This window comes from Camelus dromedarius, chromosome 19 (genome assembly GCF_036321535.1).
Source record: "Camelus dromedarius isolate mCamDro1 chromosome 19, mCamDro1.pat, whole genome shotgun sequence".
NCBI classification, from domain to species: Eukaryota; Metazoa; Chordata; class Mammalia; order Artiodactyla; family Camelidae; genus Camelus; species Camelus dromedarius.
In genome coordinates this window covers 35,618,606-35,641,075 of record NC_087454.1, presented here as the reverse complement: position 1 = coordinate 35,641,075, position 22,470 = coordinate 35,618,606, and the positions used below count along the sequence as shown (strand labels likewise).

Sequence of the window (22,470 nt, the reverse complement as noted above, 5' to 3'; positions counted from 1 at the left end):
GCTATTTTTATGCATATTTCCTTTGAAAAGGATGCTGTTCTTCTCAGATAACTGTGTTAAACAATATCAGACTTCTTAAAACTCTATGTTAAGCTACGTCTCGATAGTAAAAGCACTGTAAGTGAAAAAGTACTTTGTGTATGATTTTAAATAGTAATAGTTTTTTTTTTTCCTCTCCCTTGGTTTTGCTTGATTTTGCCGTTGAGGCTCATATACACAGTGGCGCTCACGCTAGACACGGTAAATAAGAGAAAATTGAACACATAACTTTCCGAAAGTGGTATTTATATTCCCCTAAACATGTCTCTTAAAAACGAAAGCACAGAGCATCTTGAGTACTTCATTCATTTATTTCTGCCTTTACTTAGCGGACTGCTGTTTAGTGCAAAGGAAGTAAATGTTTTGCCTTCAAGAAGATGCAGATCTAATGAGAGTGATGCTGGGATGTAGGAAACAAACAAGCATAAAAATAATCTGAATTCTATCATTGCTACCTCTGTGAAAGGTGGTTTATGATTTTTCTGTGGGCTACAGATGAAGAAATCAACTGCTCAGGGCAAAGACGACTCCTTTCACAGAGTCAGGCAGACATTCTTCAGGTGGAAACGGGGGGTGGAGAATTTTAGGCACAACAAGTACGTGCAAAGTCATGAGAGAGCCACGAAAACCTCATCTCAGCTGCGCTTGACAAGGGAACGGAGGTGGGAGCCGAAGGAAATAAAGTCAGAAAAAAAAAAAAGCACTCATGACTGCGAAGCTTGGCATTTACAAAGCTGGTGGTCAAGAATCATCCAAATCCGAGATGTGACATGATCCAGACAGTCTTTCAGAGGGACCGCCCTGACGTTAGCACCGGGCGGTAGAGTCCCGGGGGGTGGGGGGAGGAGACTCAAAGCTCCCAATGCACGTTGCCCTCAAAACAAGACATAGAGAAATTCCGAAAAAGCATGGAAGCCCTCCAAAGCAAAAGTTGTTTGTGCTTATAATAGATGGGTCTCCAACACCTAGAAGACTGGCCATCACTTAAGCAGCCCTCAAAAGATATTTTCTGAGCAAATACACTGGCAGTGGGACTGAACAGGAGGGCCCAGATTTGAGGGCTATGTTGGAGAGAAACTGAAGGAATTTATTGGCCAATTTATATTGACTGAGAGGGAGAAAAAGGAGTCAAGGTTAACTGCAGGATTTCAAGGTCAAATGGGTAGGGAGGGTACATCAAATGTGGCAAATCTTGAGGTGCACCGCACACTGCATAGAGACGTGCTCCTGGCCATCGGGGTGCCTGAGACTGTAATGACAGAGCGGCTTTGTCTCCTTTTGAGTTCCCTCTGCTGAGAGTGGTTCTGCATATTAATGTTTAAATTCGTGGCTTTTCGGGGTTTCTGACAGGCAACACACTAAAAGAACCAAGGAAAAGTGATTATTAAACAAAACTGTGAAAGAGACTTTCTGCAGAGTGACGAATTCTCCTGTGACGGGAATAGTCATTTGCTAACTCACATGTCAAGATCCCATTGGCTTCAGGAATCAAGTTCTTTAAAGCTGATCTCACGTGCATCTAAGAATCTGGAGTTACAAGAAGAAAAAAGCTTTATTTTATCTTGACAGTAGGTATATTACACGGTAGCCCAATTGTCTAGATCAGAATGTTGCAATACTTCTGATGTTGGCCACTTCTGGGGTCCCTGCATGTGTCCAGCAGACTGACAGCAAGAGTTCAAACTCATGTTTTCTGGGCAGACCTATTCTGTATCAGCGAATATAGATCCAGACAGATAGAAAGCAAAGTTTCTAAATAGCAGACATGCAAAGAAATTTTATGCAGTACAGACAACTAGAACAGGAAATTCTGGAGGAAAACAGGGAACAAACACGTAAGAGAGCCTGATGTGGCATTCCAAACCTTCATATGAAGCAAATGAAGGTCAGATAGGATACAAGTGTGAAGAAACCACCAGGTGAGCTTCAAGTCAATAACCATGATATTGACTACTCTGGAAGCAGGATTTTCCTTTTAAAGGTGAGACTGTAGAGAGACTATGAGCATCCTTCAACCCGAAGATGTGCAAGGTAACTGCAGTAAGAATGAGGCAAAGATACGCACGCTTTTGTTGTGATGAACTAAGCAAAGACACTTAGTAACTTCATTCAAAAATAAAAATCTCAGGCTTGGTGAGTGTAGCGAGTGTGGCAGTGTCGACTACAGAGAGCATCCAAAAGTGCGAATTAATGCTAGATCAGAGATGGATCAAAGCAGACTGCATGGGAAAGCAAAATAAAATGAGGGTGTTCCCCAACCCCCTTCATTTTCTACTGAAGCAAAATGCCCATCAAGCCAGGGTTCCCTGAATCTAAGTTTGGGTCCTTTTCCTGCTGTGTTCCCCCCACGGAGCTGCAAAATTTTTATCATCGATGGAAGAAGCAGATGGGGATTTCTGAAAGATCGTTTCTTTGGTCGGAAAATGTCACAGACGATTGTGTGGGTTATATGTTCCTCCTTTTAATTAATCATCCAAACAACACTATTTACTGAGTTGCTGACATATGGTTGACACTCTCCTAGCCTAATATTTCAGAAAGCGAAAAGATTGCTATGTTGTACCATCACGTGTAATTTGGCCTCTAAAAAGGATTATGGAGGAAACGAGTGACAAGGTTGTGCCCAATTTGTGCTCTGGTCAGAATGACATGCTGTAGACCAGGCAGAACATCCCTCTGCATTGGCTGCACTGACAGAAGATATGTTAAGATGTCCACACCATGCGAAGTGTACCACGGAGAGCACGCGCAGGACCAAAGCCGTCCATCATCGTCAATGACAGTTAACTAGGGTTGTATCTAATGAAGATACACTTAGAGGGAAAACTTCAGCCTTTGGATGTTAGGCATAGACTTGGCTTTTTATTTTCTTCTAAAATCTTGGCACTGAAAGGAGACTGGGAGATTACAGCATCCTCCAGGGGTTGGAGTACATGACTCATAGGCTAAATCTGGTCCAAAGCCTGTGTTTGCAAATAACATTTATGAGACAATCAAGCTCATTCATTTACATATTATCTATGTCTGTGAATATTCAAGACGGTAAGTCCCCACTCCCCACCCCCCCGGCAAATTAATCTAACCAGGGGAAGGCAGACACGAGTGGAGCCATTTCCAGCTGTGATGAGGAGGGGCATGGTGGGTCTTGAGTAACTTGTAGAAGATGCTGAGAGGAAGGGACGGCACAGCGGGGAGGAGAGCAGGAAATAAAGCCAGCAGCTACCTTTTGTGCCTTCATAAAGGAATCATGAAACGTTTGGAAGGGGAAGGATGGTAGATAGCCTTCGAAAGATAAAGCTGATGATGTGAACAAAATGGACTAAAATGAGAAAGTGTGGGGATGGAGGCAGGAAGAGAACAGCGTGGTCATAGCAACACCACTCCAGCCAGGGTGGCTCTCATCACTTCCAGCCAGCTCTGTATGCAGAGATGTAACGAACATAATTGTCAGAATCATGAGGAAGGGAAAGAATAATATCTGATACATTTATTTTAAAGATCAAAAAAAGTCAAAGCTGTCAGTTAATGTCATAAGTAGTACTCATTCATCACCTGCCAAATCCAGGGTTTTTCTGCAACCTTTCCCTTTTCGGTGGAACATAGACTTGGCCTGACCTTCTCTTTGGTCCCACTGAAGTCGTCAGTCACATCCCACATGTTTCTGTTCAGGGAAGACATCGCTCATTGCCATAGCAACACACACACCTTTCAACAAAATCTCCCAGTTCGTTTATTCATCAGAATTGTCACATATGTCATATTCCTGGAGCATAAGAAAAAATTCTGACCCTAGATCCCAGCACGGTAACCTTGCATTATATACTTTCTTAAAATGTCCCATGATTGTCCTGAGAATGCTCTCACTTTCAAGGGACAACCAATCCACACTTCTTCCTGACAAAAGCCACTCCTCATGTCCCCTCCACGCCCACCACACATCTCTGCAAATTCACAAGCACATTTTACCTAACCTCCCTGTGAAGTCTATCATATCTGAAACTTTGAGGGCAACACCTGCCACAGAACGTATTGGATTATAAAACAAAATCACCAAAAATAATCCATTCGGCTCCATTTGGAAGGTAGCACTGTCCAAGGGACTAGTGAAGCCCCACTGCCCAGACCCCCCAGACCTGAAGTGTCCACAGAGACTAAAACTCACCCAACAAGAAGGTAGAGTTCACTTTCCCAGTAACTGAGAGCCATTCTCAGCCTTGGTGTAACTGTTTCCCCAGGTTCTCCATAGATCTAGAGAATTGCCTGTAATCACCTTCCTCGGTCGAAACATTTGTTCACGTACCATGTCTTTCCTTGATATTTACCAGCTAGGAAGTTATTACTTCAAACCATGTTATTTACACAATCCAGTGGAGTTAAAGTGTACGTGACCAAACTCCCTAACTACTTTCCTGCTTTTCTTGCTACAAACAGAACCGTACTATCCAAGGTCATAAAAATTTAATCACATTTACCAAAGAAATTAAATATTTCCTCCTAGAGTCACATTCCTCTGTCCTTTCTCATTCTTATTAATCTACTGGTCTTTTTGGAGTGAGGTGGATCAAAAATTTTCTAAACATAAAAAAATTGAAAACCATCAGTATAAAAGTGTATCACATCATCCATAAGTACTCAGTAATGCCATAATTAGAACCAGCTCCAGATTAGACTTTCAAAGATAATTCTGAAAACAGAGTCCGAGTAATAAAGGTAAGAAAGAAAGAGTTAAAGAAAATACAATTTTTGAAAGAAATGAAAAAAAGCATAAAATGAGCAGCTATTAGGTGGCAGGCATACTGTCCCATTTAATCCTCACGACAAGACACTGAGGACACTATTATTATCCCAATGAGAAAATTGTGACAGAGAGAGGTGAGAGGTTACTGCCTGAGGTCACCTAGGAAGAAGGGCAGAATTAGCATCTGAACCTAAGGTTGAATGGAAATCTCATTTCTATATGTTCTACAGCGTTTGCTCCACAATCAAGGTTAGTCCTGTGCTGCCCTGAAGGGAAAAAGATCTTAGAGACCTTCATGTGCATGTATGTGGGTGTGCGCACACATCTGCACGTGTTATGCAAACAACGCGTGTTATATATACACTTTCTAGAAGGCATGCTTTGATGAATGTCAAGAGAGCTTTCTAAGAATTCTTTTTAAAACAACACTCCTACCATGCTTTACCTAAATAAAAATAAAGCTTTACTTGTTGGCCATTGTTGCTTTGCTTTTTAAAAGACCGGCTCGTAGTAACAGCCCTTACGGAGTTAGCAGACCTGCTCAGCGTTTGAGATGGCCAATCGATGAGAGACCAGTGTCAACAAGAGGAACATATGGAACCCGAACGGCGCTGGCAGCTTGATTCAGTCCTGACCACCCTGCGCTCAGCACTGAAGAGAGAAGAAAAATAAAGCCCATTGAACAGTTTCTCCCCGCTGGGTCCCTCTCCGCCTTCACGCTTCTGTCAGTGAGGTCAGCTCAAAGGATCCCAAGGGTTTGCAGAACCTCAGTGGCTTTCCTGTATAATTGGTCGCTTTCCATGGCTGCATCACGTCATTGGGTCTTGTTTTATTTTATTTGTTAAGGCTCCCCACGTTACTCTTGTCAGTACCCTCACCGCCTGGCAAGGTGCCTAGTACACGATCAATGCTCAATAAAATCTGCCAAAAGTTTGAGTTGAGAATCACTTTGGGGCACATCTCCATAAACTAAATAATTGCATTTTTCACTTTCCAATAAGTCAAATATTTCTACAATGGCTGCACCAAACTGCATTCCAACCAGCAGTGTAGGAGGGTCCCCTTTTCTCCGCACCCTCTCCAGGATTTATCATTTGTAGACTTTTTAATGATGGTCACTCTGACTGGTGTGAGGTGATATTTCATTGTAGTTTTGACTTGCACTTCTCTGATAATTAGTGATACTGAGCATTTTTTTCATGTGCCTATTGGCCATTTGTATGTCTTCATTGCAGAATTGCTTGTTTAGGTCTTCTACAGAATCGGAGAAAATATTTGCCAGTGATGTGACAGACAAAGGTTTAATTTTCAGAATATCTTATATAAACAGCTCATACAACTTAAGAACAACAACAACAAAAAAAAAACCCAATCCAAAAATGAGCAATAGCTTTTTTTTTCTTTTTTTCTTTTTTAATTGAGTTATAGTCCGTTCAAGCAATAGCTTTTTGACGTAGACATGTCTGACTTCAACACACAGGCTTGTAACCCTGTGTTGTATCCCAGTGGTTTGCCAAACAAGATTAGTATTGAAGTCACTTGAGTTGAATATTGATTCTGCAACCAACCAGCATGTAATCTCTGGAAAAGCTCTATCTCTAGGTCCTCTTCTTTTACATTAGGTTATTGGGTAGAGAAAATCTAGGGTCCTTTACAGATCTTAGATGGGTAAAACATTTTAAGTTTGAAAAGCGGTAAATTCTTTAATCAACATAATCAAATTATCATGTTACTACTTCTTTTATTTTTTAATGTTGTTTACTATTGAGATACTTCAACCTGGTAATGAAAGTAAAATAAAATAACAGTTTAGAAGCCAAATAGCTTCATCTTTAAAAATTACATTTAAGAAACATATAAAAATCTTAGAGTATAGGGAAGAGGAAAAAAAAATTTTCTAAAAACAAAATCCTTGAAAAATAGCATAAATAGCAAAAATAAATGCAGTGTACTTAACAATAGTCTTTAAAAAGTAAAAAAGTATATGTTATCCTCTTTATAAATGAAACATACAAGTTCCAGTTTAAATTGTTCTGATTTTTTTTTTTTGTATGTGTTTGTGTTAATCTCATTGTGAAAAGGAATAGGAAAAATAACGAAAATTAAGTGATAAAGCAGTATGAACATCACCTGGTATTAAAAAAAAAAAAGTGGTAGAAGTTAAATGGTAGTGTGTATTTCAAACAGGACACCTCAGAATCAAGCCATAATAAATTGGTGTAAGAATTTAATAGGCAATAAAAAATACATTTCAAAGAGTATGAAAGGAGTGGGTTATTCATTATTTGCCCGCGGTGCTTTGAGCTTAGAGTATGAAGGAAAAAAATTAGATCATGACCACACATCATCCACCCAACATGTTGCAGGTAGATCCTTGACTTAACTACTTAAAAATAGAACTTTAAAAATCCAGAATAAACGTTAAAGCATTGTCCAGGTCAAACCCATTAAAAATAAATTAATGAAGCCAACAACAAAGTGGGATTCAGTCAACAGTATAAAAAGTCAATCCTTTCGATGTATCATATGAGCTCATACACATCAAAATTTTAAAAACTAAGACTCCATTAGAAAAATGAATAAAGGGCCAGAATAAAGAGTCCACGGTAGAGGAAATGCAAAGCAATGCTGAATGTGCTCTCAAGTCCTATTTCAGTGTCACTTCCTAGTCTAGTTCTCAATTGTACCATCTCTACGCTTTCAAAGTCCTTGCTTCCATCCATTGCAACACCAATGCACTCATATTGTACGTTTGTTTTGTTTTGTTTTATGTTTATTCTTGGGGGCCAGCCAAGATGGCGGAGCAGGAAGACTGCGAGCTCACCTCCTGCCACTATTGTACGTTTACAGGGCTGTCTCCGCTCCTAGATGGACACTTCAAGACCACGCTAGTGTGGGTACGCAGGACTTCCCAGAACGCAGGGCTGCCACAGTGTCAGAAAGATTCCTTTTCCTTTCTGAAGGCTGTTCAGTTTGTGCTACTTGCTTTATAGTAGCAACTGAAGAGTAGGTCTACTTTACTGAAATCCCCATTTCTGTTCTTTGGTAATGGTTTCTGCCCTCGGATTTACTTTATCTCAAAGTAGAAGGACCCAGACCTAGGATGCTGACCTGAACTGCTTGCAAATGTGAAAGACTTGTATTGGTCTTCTTGTGGGGACATCACTGCACAGAATATGAGGCTGAGGAATGCCACATGGCCACTTGCAATGGACACTGTTAACCAAACGATGTTGCTGCAAAGGTATATACATTCATATAGAGATGATGGAGGAGAGGGAAGAAAAACCCAGAGATGCTGAAGTAGTCAGGCTCCAGGGCAGGTAAGTAAATTCTCATGAAATAGAAGAATGCCTGGGCCTACCTTCCCTCCTTTCTTCCTTTCTTCCTTCCTTCCTTCCTTTCTGTCTTTCTTTCTCTCTCTCCCTCTCTCTCTCTCTCCACTTGCCTGAAAACATGAGCAAATTTTTTTTGGTGTTTGTTTTCTTAACGCCCAGCACGGTGTCTGACACACATTATAAACTTAGAAAAGGTTCTTGTTGAAAACTTAGGCAAAAGTCTGTATGCACAGATTAAAAATATGCTGTCAAAGCAAGTAAGAATACAATTTTAGAAGAAAAAAAGGATATAATTAGCTTTTCCTTAAGGAAATTTTTAGTAAAAGAGAACATTTAGCAATTGCTTGAGAAAACCTAGGTGGTAAACATATATTAAGTGAATCTTGACATTTGACCTTTCTTGTTTATATATATATATAAATATATACATAAATATATATATAAATCTATATTTATATATAAATTTAGTATTGGGAAAATAGTAATTTTGAATTCAGAAAGACCTGAAAAGTTTTCTAAGACATTCTCAGTCTCTTATTTATGGTAAAATGGAATAATAATTCCCATCTCATAGGCTTTTTAAGTAGGAAAATTGTGTAACAGTGCTACTTCAGTGATTATGAATATATTTGGTACCAAATGCATTTATTAATTTATGCAATCTGGTAGAGCAATAATTCTTAAGAATTTCCCAGTGAAGAGTCTCTAAAAACAAAACATAATCACAGAGGGCCTGGAAGATGCCGACCAAGTCAGCTCTCCACAAATTCAAACCTGAGTCTCCGTTTTATTTTTTTTTCCTTTAAAATGTATGCAGATTTGGAATTCTGCTCCAAAATATAGCTCTATTTGTTCTGATAGAATAATGTTCCTGCCAATTCTTTTACACTTCCAAGCCACTCTGTTTTTTGTTTGTTTGTTTGTTTGTTTTTTGTTTTTTGCTTTTTTTGGCAAGGGGGAGGTAATTAGTTATTTATTTGATTTTTCAATGGAGGTACTGGGGATTGAACCCGGGACCTCGTGCATGCTAAGCATGCGCTCTGCCACTTGAGCTGTACCCTCCCTCCGCACACTCTACCTCCCCACCCCTAGCCACCTCTGCGGTTGGGTAGAATTGTGTGGATGAGTTCTAGCCAAAGGCATGTGAATGGACTAACAGGGGCCATTTCTGAGTCAAGGCTTTAAAAGAAGTAAATGTAAGACGCCCACCTCATGATCGTCTTCATTTTCCATAGAGGGGACTAGATCACAACACGTGACCCTAAGAGATGGCCAGGCAACATGGTGGAAAGAGCTTGGGGTCCCTGAAACCACATGGAGGAGAGCCACCCAAAAGCTAGGATCACCCATCTTGAACTTTTGTACGAATAAGAAATAAACTTCTATTAATACACTTGAACCAGTAAATATTCTGAGCCCACTTCAGTGGCTACTGTTATTTACACCAGGGCACCCCCAGCCCCCCCGAAAGAAAGAACTAAGCATTTTGCAGTTAAAAGATACACCAACATCCAAATTAAATGTTTTTGCCTTGTCTCTACTAATTATCACATATTTATTTGCATTTTCTGAGTAAGTGTCGTTGAAATGTTCATTCAACTGTCTGAGACTTTGCCGTGCATTAAAAATCTCTAATTAAAACATCTGCTCAGAATTTATCAATTTGCCAGGGGTGAAACATAACATAGCATGAAATTTTAGGCTCAATATTCATTTGTTATTCAGAAAGGAAGAAGGGGAAAAAAAGATGCATGGGGAAAAACAAGTGGTGGTCCCAAGAAAGCTATGTCACATAATTTGTAATCCCACTAGATAATGATTTCTGCTTGAGGAATCCTTGCTATTTATGATATGTCTAGAAAATATGTGAAAAATATATTAGAAATTTAACCCTGAAGCATTATTTTATGCTTCTAAAGGGCAACTTTCTTTAACTGGATGGATGGATGGATAGATAGGTAGGTAGGTAGGTAGGTAGGTAGATAGATAGATAGATAAGATAGATAGATAGACAGACAGACAGACATCAAAGGTTTATGACTACAAAGTAGACAATCAGTATTATAACATAATTAGGCACTAACATAGAAAATTACTTCTTTTAGTCACTCTATGACACTGTATTCATAAACATAAAATATTACTTCCTTATTATTACATGTTTAATTTTTTCTCATAAATAATGATAAAAAAATTTTAAGGTAAGAAAAATAAATTGGAGAATCATAAAAATCACAGAAATCAGAATCATCATGGCCTCTAGTCCAGTGATTTTTCTATTTTCTCCGAATCCATCAACCCTGTCTTTTCAGCAGGCTGATTAAGCCTTCTGCCATCTTAGCAATACTGAAGTCAATGCTCATATCCTAAAATCCTTGTTTTCCTGACTCTTCATTGAACTCATCTGGAAAACTCTGAGTCTTGGATGAACTTAACTACTCATTTCTCTACATCCACCCAAGCAGCTGACCACAGCAGCAGAAGGCACACACAAAAGGGCAGATGGTGCTGTTAGCAATGCGAGGCAATTTACTGTAGGTCCCTCGGGCAACTCCCCCACCTAAATATATAGAGGACCATTGCCACCTCTATTCTCCTCAATTTCTGACACTGCATCCTCCCACCACCTCTTCCCTCTACAGATAACCATACTTCCTACTTTATGCAGATTTTTTTTTAAAAAGAAGCAAACTGATAGGAATTTTCTTCAACATATCACTGCCTTAAGTGCTAGACAGCTTCATCTAACTTCTTCCTTCCTCCCTTCTCCCCTGATAGAACAAACTTGCCACTGTCTCTCTCTAAGACCAACATCTTCAAATACTCCAGATGCCAATCTTACAGTTTCACAGTTTTCTTGAAATCTTACACTAGCCACTTGTTAAAAAAATGAAAAACAAACAAACCAAAAAAACCCTCGCTGACCTCTCCTTCCTTTCTTTGTAGACTCATAGTTATCTAACCAGACATGAGATACCAGATTTTCCCATGGCTTAGCCTCAATCAAGCTTCCTTTTGTTTTTCTTAGGTACTCAGTTCAGTATCACCCATCTTCAACCCTGATGGCTACTATGACCCTGAGATCAGTGTATCTACCTGAATTCTCTGACATCTATCTGCATTTTTATCTTGAAATCATGAGACCCAATAGTGAACTCCGTCCCCATGTCAGTGTCCACACTCGATTCCAAATCGACATCAGATCTCCCAGCTTTGCCCTTTAAATGGTTCTTGATCCACTTATATCTCCCCAACTTTTCCACCATCTTACCAAGTCCAGGCTCCTATCTTTTACTAAGATTAACAGCATTTGCCTTTTAGACCACATTCTTTACAGTTAAAGCAATCTTTAAAAAACTACAAAGAAAGATCATGCCACTTTTCTATTTAAATCTCTTCATTGACTTCCCTCTGCTCTTAAGATCCTTAACAAAATACTTAACATACTTAAGTAAAGTCTGTAAACCAGCCTACAAGTCCTTGCCTTTTGAGATTCAGCAAATACAACCTTCTTTGCATTCAGACAGTGTCTTCTATCCTTCTGACCACAGGGCCTTTACACAAGCTCCTCCCTTTGCCTGTTGCTAATCAACCCATAAATCTCAGCTCATACTTTTCTTCCTCAAAGACATTTCTCAGATCCTCAAGTCTAGATCAAGTATTAAATGTCCTCTTTTCACTTTCTACCCTGCCTTTATGAAATGTTTCATAACTTTCCATTTTTGTGTTTACTATCTAGTTGCACTGGGAGGGCAAGGGCCAGTTTTTTTGTTGTTGCCTGTTTTTTTTTTTTCATTTTGCCTACTACTCAGCACAGCACCAGTAATAACATGGGTTTTCTTTTAATATTTGTTAAATATATAGCAAAGAAAATCACATAAATCATTCTATTTGTGCCCAATTTTAAGTCATATTATGTAGATTTGCATCAAAGTTTACAGGAAACTTTGACTTGAATTTTTTAGTGATTTACTCAAACCAAATGTCTTCACAGTCACTTATTGGAAACATGGCCAGTTTCCACCACTTTACAACATCTTTCATGTATTTTGGGGTGCTCCATTTAATTTGAAAACTGCAATCATCATTCACAATCTACCTGAAAACATCTTTGCTATTCGTTCATCTCTCCTTCTTGGACTATTTAATGTTTACTTTCTCTTGGCCTCTATTTCACAACTGCTTGTCTTCTCCCTGAGTCTCTGTTCAATATTTATAAGTAAACATGTTTATATTGTTGACCCCAGATACACACACAAAGTTTAACACCAAAACTCTGGCCTTTCATAAGATGCAATTGTATTTGCCTAACAGCTATACATCAATCAGTAGAATATAAATTTCATGAGGACCAGAATCTATGTCTATTTTGTTTACTGATACATCCCTGGCATCTAAAACAACATCTGAAACATCCAGGCACTCAATAAACGTTTGTTGAATAAACTCTCATGTAAAACGTTATTGAACGATAGCAACATTATATCCTAAAATGATTTTGTTTTTCTCTTTTGTAACATATAGACTAGATCCTCAATAAAATTCTGTCCCACAAGCACAGTTGACAATGGTTTTACCCCAATTATTGCCCTTAATTTTCTAAAATAGCTAACTGGTTTTTTTTTTTTTTCATTTAAGTTATAGTGGTGATTCCTGAGAATCATATGCAAAAATAAATGACATAAATGCACTATTTTATAAACTTCTGACAGGGTTTAAAGAAAGCTCAGAACTTTGGTGGCCAGAGACACAGAATGAACTTTAATACATATGAAGATGTAGAGCAGGACCAGAGCATAAAAAATACTGGCCAGGATGAAAATCTTAAATACCATATATATTTTTTCATTATGACACACTTTTCCCCCTCACATTTTAACATCTCTAAGATTGAAATCCATCTGACAATCAATAGAGTTTCTTAGTTTAATTGGTAATATTTTATCCTTACTGTTGTTAAATAAAATAATGCCATATTTCAAAATATATGGCATTTTTAATTGAATTAAATGCTTTTATAATGATAGTATCCATCAGGTGATAGACAGAGGTTTTGGAAAGAGAAGAGAGAGGAGTGAAATCAAATTATGAGGAGCCAAGAAAGGCATTACAAGTGTTTATCTACCTACCACTCTTTTGTGCTTTATATATGTGGAAATGTACAGCTTTTATCATTTTACCCTAGAATCGGTTGTGAATGTCTCTACCTTATTCCTGAACTCCTTAAGAGCAGGAGTATATATTAAATCTCCTTGTATTCTCCAGTGATGGGCATTTGCCAGAAGTTTAAATTCATTTGTTCAAGTAAGCTAAATCTAATAGCTCTGTCTCCTACGGAATGGACAGCAAACAGAATTTGTTGCGATGAATTCGTAAGGTACTTCTTAGAAGCATATTAAGCTCTTCGATAAGGAACACTAAGTCACTTGGGTTATTTGATTACTCTCTAATTCACCAATGCATTAATTTTCTAAATACAGTAATTACCAAATCAGGAATTACTAATGGAGAAATGAATTAAAATCTACTGCTCCGGATTATTGAACAATGCCCAGGGACCTAAAATATTTCTGAAAAATAAACAAATTCTCCAAAAGTTATTTGCCTACTAGCAGAATTAGCCTTGTTAGTTGTCACACATGTGAGGCAAATTTATAAATGCCTCAAGTTTCTAGAGTTTATAAAAGTGAACGTATTCATGCAACTGACACACTGATCAAGGAAAATATACACACCGCAGAGTGATGAGATGTAAACACATTCATAGCTTGCTCAAACGCAGCATGAGCAAATGTAGGAGCAGAGCGAAGAAAACATGACCAGCATGGCTAAATACGTGGCAACGATGATAAAGGAACAGTTCTGATAAACCAAGGAAGGCTCCACATTAACATTGCCATTTCCAGGATGGTAACATTTCCTATCTCTGAATGACAGGAAAAACTATTTCAATCACCAAGGGTGTGGGAAGAATTTTTCCAAATCATGGATGTTATTAGAGAAAACAAAAATTGATAATGAAACATACAGACGAAGGAGAGATTTAGAAGCAATAAGATTTTTCAAACTGAAGGGAAACAGAACTCAAGTGGAGCTGAGTTTCCAGTGACAGTGACTGTATGAGGCATTTTTATTCCATCTGCTTTCCTGAGAAGTCACTAAACAATTAAGAGTGGAAAAACAAAATAAAACAAGTTTTAAAAATCAAGACCTCTTTCTTTTCTTCTTTAGTAAACCAGGCATACAGCCATAATCCCCAAAACACAACTTTGAGGAATAACAGAAAAAAACACATTTTGTTCAGTATCAAAGCAAAAATAGACGCTGAGAAACAAGGCTCACCACAGCCCTCCTCCTTCCTCTCCAGACTTGAATGGAAAAATTTTCCCCTTAAAAGCACGTAAGACGATCCGGAAACACCCCCTCATGCACTTTCCAACAAGAGCCATGAGCAGGGCAAGGCGATCAGAGGGGCAGTCCCTTCCCATCCCACCCTGCCATCCCAGGAGGTCAGCTGAAGAAGAAATCACACTGGAGGCCCATTGAGCTGCAGAAGTCCTGGCCAACCCACCAAGGGCAATGGTTGAAAGATGGAGAATGTGATGCAAGAGAAAAGGCAAAGATTAGCACCTGGAGGGGATTTACTGTGAATCCCACCAAACTCTGGGCTCTGAACTAGGGGCAGAGTTGATGTGATGGGCACAGGTGCGAGAATTAGAAACCAGTCAAAGCTGAGGAGGCCCCAGCTCTCCCCTCCAACTTCTCTCACTCTATTTTTCAACAGAGTTGCCTCATGGAAAAATGGATGTCAGACAAGAACTGGTGTAGAATAAGCTAAAACACGTTCATGTTTCAGATAGAAAAAGCATGAAGTGTATTACAGACCAGCATCATATCTGGAGGTTTGGCTACATTAGTGAATAAGACAGACACTAGCTCTCAGGCAGCTTCATTCTAGTAGCGGAGGCAGACAATACACACGCAAGAGAAAAAGCTAATTAAATGAGTGTGTTAGAAAGCGATCATTGTTATGAAAAAATTTAAATACATCGGGCGAGGGGGTCAGAGGAGCTGAAGCAGAGGGCAGGCAGCAATATTAAGCAGGACAGTCAGGGATGCCTCATTGAGAAGATGAGATCTGAGCAAAGACTACATAGAGGCACAAGAACAAGGAACCAGGTGTCGGATAAAGGAGCAGGGAAGGCAGAGGGAGGGGCTCTGGTGTGTAGGTTCCTGAGACATAAAGGGCCATAAAGAGGGTACAGATGAAAAGTAACTGAGATCAGAAAGTTGATGGGGGTGTAGGCAGGCAGACGGGGGAGTCCTCAGAGCATGCTGGCCTTTGCAGGCCACTGTATGGATCTTGGCTTTTACCCTGAGGGAGATGGAAAGCACTGTAGGGTTTGGAGCAAAGAAGCGACAAGATCTGACTAAAGGAACACCCTGCCTTCTCTGTTGAGAACAGACTTTTCAGGACAAACTTAAATGTGAGAGGAACTGTTAAAAGCTACTCCATGAATCCACGTACAAAACAATGGGTAATGGTGGTTCAGGCAAGGATGTTGATAGTTTAGATGGTGAAGGTGGTTGGATTCTGGATATAAGTTGGGAGAGCCAACGGAGTTTCTGACATCTTGAAAGTGAGTTGCAAGGAGAGGAACAGAGGATGATTCCAAGGTTTGTAGTCAGAGCATACGGAAGGATGGCACTGTCATCATCTAAGAAGGAGAAGATTGATACTGTTCAGCAAGTATGAGGGGAGAGACGGGGAGTTCAGTTTGGAAAGTGCTGAATGTAAGCCACCCAGGAGGTACCCAGGTGGAGGTGTGAAGGAGGCCATGTGAAGTACAAGTCTGGAGGTCTGGAGCAGATCTGGGCTGCAGATACAAATTTAGCTGGTGTCAGGGGTTTGATGGTACCCAAAGCCAGGATGAGCTCAGAGACTGATGAGTTGAGCAGAAAATGAGTGAGCATAGAAGGGAGAAAGGACTAAGAGCTGAGTCTGGGACACTCCCACACTAAGGTGTGTAGAAGAACAAACAAAGGAAAAAGAAGAGCAAAGAGTCTTGAAAAGTCATGGCAGGAAAGAAAATGCAGGAGGAGGGGTTGGGCAGGTCTGGATGCTGACAGATGGACAGAAAATATAAAAGTCATTGGTAACCTTGAAATAGATGCTGTTGAAAAGAGGAGGAAGGAAAAAAGTCATTGAAAAGGTTTTTGTTTTAAATGAGCAGAGAGGAATTGAAGAACGTGAATACAGACAGATCTTGCTAGAAATTCACTGGATGGAAAGAACATACATGGAGTGTAGAGGAAGTGAAGACAAGAGGAAAGCTTTTTGTTTTTGTTTTTGTCTGTTTTCCAAAATGTCTAAGAAATAATGGCATGCTTGTGTGGTGGTAAAAATAAAATCGGTTACAGAGAAGAAAACGGGAATATTGCCTCTGCATATTCTTGAACACGGAGAGGGTCTGAGGTCTATAAAATGGCAAGAGGGGTATAAATTAGAGCAGGGGAGATCCCTCTATGTGAGAAGTGGGAGGACAGGGAGGAGTGGGAACCGACAGGGAGCATGTGTGATACTGGGAGCCGTTTTTCTGATTGCTTTCATCTCTTTGGTGAAATATAACACAAGGTGAGAGCACCAAGTGGAAGTACCGGTGATTCAAGATAAAAGGGAAAGGTTTTGAGAGAATCACCAGAAGGACAGGAAATATTTCATCTGAAGGGGAATGAGACATTAGGAGAAAGAGCGTGAAGACAGGGCAGAGTTGGAATGAGATCGAGGAGGCGCTGGGGAAAGTGATTTCGGGTGACCACACTCTCTGAGTAGGGTCTGTTTGTGAGATGACTTCCTCTTGAAATGCAACCGAATTTTGAACCTGTTTCTTGCCCTTGTAGAGCTGAATATATTTTACTTAAAAACTTAATAAATAGAATTTCCAAAATTCTCACATAAATATTTAAAAAAACACAATTTTACATTGAATGAAAGGTGACCCTACCCTTTCTCCCTGCTTAATCTCTGCCATTCTAAATCCCATCCAAACCTTCTCCCCAAATCCTAATATACTTTGGGGTTTGTACCCTTTCCTTGATTATTCCATGTGTAGAATTTATTCCAATAATCTATTTTCCTTGCCCTTAGAGCAGATTTTTAGGATGGATTCCCAAGCACATGAGAGATAGGATTTGGTTACTTTTCCCAGAATATTGAGTTACTTTTTCATAGGACTTTAAAATAATGACTGAAGAGTGTCAAGGCTTTGATCATTTTTAATTTGTATCAGAATCTCTCATACCAAGAGGAATTCAGGCACCTAAATGCATTACATACTCTATTTTCAGTTCTATTTTCCAAAAGCATTAAGTGAAGATTTTTAAGAAATTGCCTTACCCAGTGAGTTTGACTGCATGTGTCCGAAGCTTCTGATATTTTTCTGACTCTCCACTTGGGCTGGTAACATGTCTATATATCCCTGTCTTATAATTGAAGAAATCTTCATGGACTTGCATTATGGCTAAAATAAAACCAACAGGATAAATGGCACAGATTTTAAACTATCGTGTTTAAAAACCTCCAAAAAGTCTCACAGAACAGTCAATCAGTAAATCGCCAGGGGTAGACTCTAAGAAGGAATTTTGGAATTCAGCCTAACTTCTTTCCTATTTAATTGGCTGCAATATTTTCTTATTCTTTTGTGAAGACAAGTTTTTGCTATTTAGAATATTACTTAAATACGTTGTGTACATTTAGAACACTATCTATTCTTGTTTTTTATTGAAGTGCAATTGATTACAATGTGTTAATTTCTGGTGTGCAGCAGAGTGATTCAGTCATATATATGTGTGTGTATATATACATATTTGTTTTCATGTTCTTTTCCATTGTACGTTATTACAAGATATTGAATGTAGTTTCCTATGCTGTACCATCGGTCCTTATTGTTTATCTCTTTTATATACAGTAGTTTGTATCTGTTCTTAATTGACAGAATTGGGCCCTTTCAGGAAGCCCATACACTGGCTAGGGTTCGCTCTTTTTCCATTAACCTTGGACTTCTCCACAAGCCTCTTAAAACTCCAATTAAGCTAGCAGCAAAGGACAAACCTAGCAAACAGCACTCAGAGTAATTGTCCTTAATCCTTAGACGTAAATACAAAACCTCCTTTGGTGGGTTTGAACAAAAAGCAAACCCTTGGCAAAAGAAGGCTCTGGCAAGACTGCATCCCCTGAGCTCTGGAGAGCTAAGCCAAGAGTGCATTCTTTAGAAAATCAGAGCTTATACTTTATAAAGTGCCCCTTCGTTCTCTCGCTGAGATCATTTCTTTTCTGTATTGTGTGATGCTTTGTTGAAGGACTTGGGCAATTCAGGGCGAAGACTTTAAACTTCTCCTCCACGAGACGTGAATTGAACATATTTTCAGTTGGGGCTAGTGAAGTAGACCTTGATAACAGTGCCCAATGCTTGCCTTACCTGACGTGCATTTTAAATAAAATACAAACTAAGGTCACTAGCATTTGATAGATCCTAAAGTGAACCTTTGTCCCCAAAGTCAAATACAGCTTTTCAGTATCCCACCTTTTACTTTATTTTTTAATGTTCCATGCCTTTTCTGAGGCTGTCCAAATATTCTCAACAGAGGTTAAATCTTCTTTATTTACTTGAAAGCACATTCCTATAGGATTTAAGGAATTTATTTAACTGTACTCTCTGCAGATCTTTGCTTTTGTTCTGTTTCCAGCACCTAAACCTATTTTTAATTCTATAGGTTTTTGAAGGCACACAGTGCTCTTCATTCAGCATTCTATTGCCTTTCACATGCTTTTGTACTGAAAAGGGGAAAACGCTATTTGCTAACCCAGGCAACAACGTGCAGATAAACTACATTGCATCTACAACAAGGCGAGGCAACCAGAGTCTCTAAAAGTCTGAGGATGCTGCCAGTGGCTATCTTTTCTGTGGAACCACTGACCCTTTCAGCTCCTTTCAACTCTCTCTAAGCACCACAAATAAAATACTCTCTTCAATGCGGAAAAACACTGCCAACTAAAGAAACGTAGGTGAGATGCCATCACAATTAACTTGAAGGTGACCTTCCTTCGGGTCCTGATGCCAAGACAGACTTGGTGAACCCATCAACAGGTAACTACTTAAGCTACCGCAGTGCAACTTTAACTTTTGGGAAAACTTCAGCAAACTTATTTCACATAATCATCGCACGTAGGAGGGTAGGATGGTGAGCTCTGTTTCGTGCTCCTGGCTCAGGCTGGCGGGAGGAAGGTTCTCAACAAGCATTTGTTACATGGATGTTGAATAATTGGAATTTCAACTTTATTAGTTTCAAATTATATCTCTATTTGATTCATTATGTAAAATTCATGAAAACTTACATATTTGACCATAAGAAAAATCTAAGGTGTTCTCAATTTTAAATAATTATGATCCAGATTTCTTTTGACTGATGAAAAGAATGAGAGAGAGAGAGAAAGAGAAACTTGAAACCGTAATACAATGATTCGAAGATTCAGAGAGGTTTAAATAACTGGACCAAAGTCATTTCAGCAGCAAATGTCAAAAATGGAATTTTAAATTCAGCCTTGACCTCAAACGCCTGTGCTCCTTCGAATTTGTCACACAAATCCCACTTAATGAAGCATATACTTAAATTATGCATGAATCTCCCCCACTCTTTTATCAGCCTTCAGAAATTACACAACTGGAAGGAGAGAATTATTTTCTCTTTATTTGTTTCAGGTTTTGAGTAAGATCCCAGGATTTTAACAGTTAAATTCAGGACATGTTTAGAGTAAGCTTTCGTTTCTCAATAAATATTAAGTGATGATAAAGAGCAATAAAAATCCTTCCAACATGATGAAAAAATCTGTGCTTCTTGCTATATGTTGAGCCAATACTAATTAGGCCAGCATTCAGAAAAACACAAATATATATTGGCCAATAGTTCCTTAGTATATATCAACTATTTTAGTTTTTATTTTGGTTTATTTAATCTAATTATTTAATTGATCAATTCCACTGCATTGATAATATATTTCAGTCCTTTTAGTGTCTACACCCTGAATTTCTATTTTAGCCCTCACTGGATTTGTTCTTCCAAGCATTTCAAGACAATGTTTAGTACAGAGAATATACACTGTGAATGTATCTTTGTTCATGCCCTTGGTATAAAATAAAATCCAGTAGGTAAGCAGAGGAACTATGTAACAGAGATAATATCTTAATATCAAATCAATGCAAAGTCCATACATTATTTCCTTATTTACTGTTAATACTATCCATAACATATCTACAAAACTGATCAAAATGGAAAGCATTTTATAAAAATAAAAATCACACTGGCTTACTTGATTTATTGGGGGCTTATAGAAAAAGAAAAGTGCCTACTTTGTTTTTAGGGCTAAACCTTGATTTTTTTTTTTCTAGTCCATTACCTAATCCATTTAAACTGAAATGAGAAAATATCCAACACTATATGTGATTCTGAAATATAACCAAACAGTTAAACAAGCTTAATCAGTTAGCATTTCATGTCTGAATGTCTGTTTGGTCCATGATCCCTTTGGATAGAGTTTAGCAAAATTGCATCAGATGTTATCATCAAAATTTATTGAAGAAATCAGTTTGTGAATGAGTTTATCTCCTTCAAATAAAATGGCAGCTAATGAAGCTATCAGGGGAGCATATCGCCTATAATTACATTAGTCTTAGAACGATTGAATCCCTACGAATATTCTAAAAGTAAACATTTCCTTTCATTTATTGTGCTCCTTTTACATGCGCTGAAATGTAATGTTGTTCATGAAAGGAATAAACAAGACACAATCATATTTCCTCCAAGCTTACCTTGAACCGGTCCATTCTGTATGATTTCTTTCATTATCTCAGTTTCCTGGAAGGGAAAACATCCATCAGCACCATTAATGTGGTCAGAGCCCACAAAACCTATTGTTTGGAATATGCTGGTAGGTGTTGCCCATCCGTTTAGGAATTACGCAATCCAGCGTGCCTTGGCCGTGAGCAATTCGCTCTCAATTGGGCTTTCAAATACTCACATGTGAAATACCACCTTGAGGAAGTTGCTGAAGACAAAACACACCCACGTGTTTCATTGACTCTCCCCACGGACAATAATTTGGGGACGAAGGGAAAGCATCATGACTTTTTATGGTCACACAGGAAAAAAAATTAAAACTCTGTTTTATCAATGGAAATTAGTGTCATCTCCATTCTTTGAATCACAAGAGTGATCCCAGGTGACTGTGTAGCGAGGTCCCTCAGAGTAGCACGCAGATATTTCTACGTGGTCGCCCACTGGGTAAAGCAGTCCTTAGGAAAGTCCTTAGGAAGGGCAGGTCATTCATTCATTCACTCATTCATCCCTTGATTGATCAGAGTGCATGCTGGAAATTAGGATAGAAACAACTATTGTCCCTGCACTTGGCCTTCAAGATATTTACCTTCTGGTGGAGTAGACAGACAGTAACACAGCTAATTGCATTAAGATAGGGTAAGTTCTATTGTACAGACAAGCATGCAGCACCATGGAGACGGGGACAATGAGTCTCCCTAGGAGTCAAGAAAAATTCTCGTAGAAGATGAAGCTCTGACCTGGGTCTCGGCACGTGTGTGGGATCTTACCATCTGGAACCAGGTGAGGTAACCATTTGGGTCAGAGGAGACATGACCTGGCTAAGTGGAGAAGCATGAAGGACATGGCACATGTAGGGAGCAGACACAGTCCTGCTTTCTCAGGAGTATTACAGGTGGAAGCTGGTCCCAATGAGTCTGTGAAAGCAGGAGGCCAGAACCAAACCACAGAAGGTCTCTACGTCATGGTAAGAATCCTGAACTTCATTCTACCGGTAACTGGAAGCCACCGAAGGTTTAGACATTCTGCAAGTGAGAATGTCTGCGTAACACTGATATGATGGAGTAAAATTTTCCCAGGCTTTCAGCATGACAAACTCGAATCCAAGGGGATCTTTTTCCTATTAGGACTTCGCCCACTTTAATTATTTTGTGCAGTTAGTTAGCCCCAAAGAATTGAGAAAATAAGCTACCGCCACAAAAAGGTCAGCGCAAAAGGTTTGATTTAGCTTGTATTTGTCATATATATATATAAATAAATATATGTTAATAATAAGATGTAATTATAAAATTCTATTTCCCTGGGCATTTTTATATTTAAGGCAATCATTTGTACTGCCAATATTACAAAGAGCAGAAGTCATACCCAAACTGGAAGTCTCTAATAGACACTTTAAGAATATCAAAAATTATACTCAGAAGCTTAGCATTATTTTAGAATATTATAGGTTTTAAATAGTTCTAG

At 38.9% G+C, this 22,470-nt stretch overlaps 1 protein-coding gene across 2 annotated transcripts in view; it reads right to left on the bottom strand.

Moving 5' to 3' along the window:
• TINAG (tubulointerstitial nephritis antigen) overlaps positions 1-22,470 on the bottom strand; it is a 63,985-nt gene that overhangs the window by 10,254 nt on the left and 31,261 nt on the right. Inside the window, exons 8-9 of one of the 2 annotated variants that reach the window (XM_010995390.3) lie at positions 20,982-21,027; positions 17,513-17,636 (exon numbers count right to left, since the gene is read on the bottom strand). In XM_010995390.3, the coding sequence (XP_010993692.1) occupies positions 17,513-17,636; positions 20,982-21,027 (170 nt within the window). The remainder of the gene's footprint in view (positions 1-17,512; positions 17,637-20,981; positions 21,028-22,470) is intronic. The other variant, XM_064476597.1, reaches the window with a different exon arrangement.